Source organism: Mus caroli, chromosome 7 (genome assembly GCF_900094665.2).
Source record: "Mus caroli chromosome 7, CAROLI_EIJ_v1.1, whole genome shotgun sequence".
In the NCBI taxonomy this organism is placed as follows: domain Eukaryota; kingdom Metazoa; phylum Chordata; class Mammalia; order Rodentia; family Muridae; genus Mus; species Mus caroli.
In genome coordinates this window covers 105,477,467-105,478,527 of record NC_034576.1, presented here as the reverse complement: position 1 = coordinate 105,478,527, position 1,061 = coordinate 105,477,467, and the positions used below count along the sequence as shown (strand labels likewise).

Sequence of the window (1,061 nt, the reverse complement as noted above, 5' to 3'; positions counted from 1 at the left end):
AAGAAGGGAGGGAGGAAGGAAGGAAGGAAGGAAGGAAGGAAGGAAGGAAGGAAGGAAGAAAGAAAGAAAGAAAGAAAGAAAGAAAGAAAGAAAGAAAACAAGAAAGAAAGAAAACAAAAAAGAAAGAAAACAAGAAAGAAAGAAAGAAAGAAAGAAAGAAAGAAAGAAAGAAAGAAAGAAAGAAAGAAAGAAAGAAAGAAAACAAGAAAGGAGTGCGGGAGGATGGGAGAGAGTGAGAGATAGAGGGAAGGGGGGGAGGAAAAGAAAATATACCATAACAAAAATCTGTACAATAATGTCAATTTCCTCAACAACCTACATTCCATTCTAAAATACTTGTCTCTTCTCTACATCCCCTGCTCCTTGTAAAGTCTCTCCTTTACTACTCACAGCATGGTGCCTATCATCTTCAGTTTCTACAACAATGGCTCATGCAGTAGAAACCTGGCATCTGGCATCAACTGACATTCTCCTGCTTGAGATGATGTCTATACGACTACATTTTAAAATACTAAGACTTCAGTAGTTTGAAACAAGGCCCATTCATTACAATTCTCTGTGATGGAGAGTAGCAAAACTAGGTCCTCAACTCAGGATCTCAGAAAGCAGAATTTGATATTTCAGCCTTGAGCTGTGCATTCCCCTGGACCTCAGAGGCCTCGTCTGAGATTATTCAGGTTACTGACAGAATTCAATCTTTTGCAACGTGAGGTCTCCATCTCTTGCTGGTTGATGAGTAGAGGAGGAGACTCGTGCATCCACAACACCATCTTCAAGCTCATGCACAAGGTTCTCTCACAACATGACTTGTACTTCTTCAAATACAAGAACCCTCTGCAGCTTCATCTTCCCTCCAAAATCTCCCGTGATTGATTAGGTCACGGGACACAGTTAATCTTTGTATAGATTAACATGATGTAAAGCAACCAAAGACATTACCTGCATTGGTAAACTCTTCTGTAGTCTAATGAACTATGAGTAGCAGAGTGGCAATCCATTACATACATTGGCATGCCTTGCTCACACTGAGTAGACCAGGGCGATTATTCTCAAACAGAACA

General features: G+C 40.2%; 1 protein-coding gene across 1 annotated transcript in view; it reads right to left on the bottom strand.

Annotated features, from left to right (window-relative positions):
• Window positions 1-770, bottom strand: part of LOC110297999 (olfactory receptor 51F2-like) — a 2,498-nt gene extending 1,728 nt beyond the window's left edge. Inside the window, exon 1 of the mRNA XM_021167058.1 lies at window positions 683-770. Within this exon, the coding sequence (XP_021022717.1) occupies window positions 683-770 (88 nt within the window). The remainder of the gene's footprint in view (window positions 1-682) is intronic.
• Window positions 771-1,061: the final 291 nt, after the last annotated feature.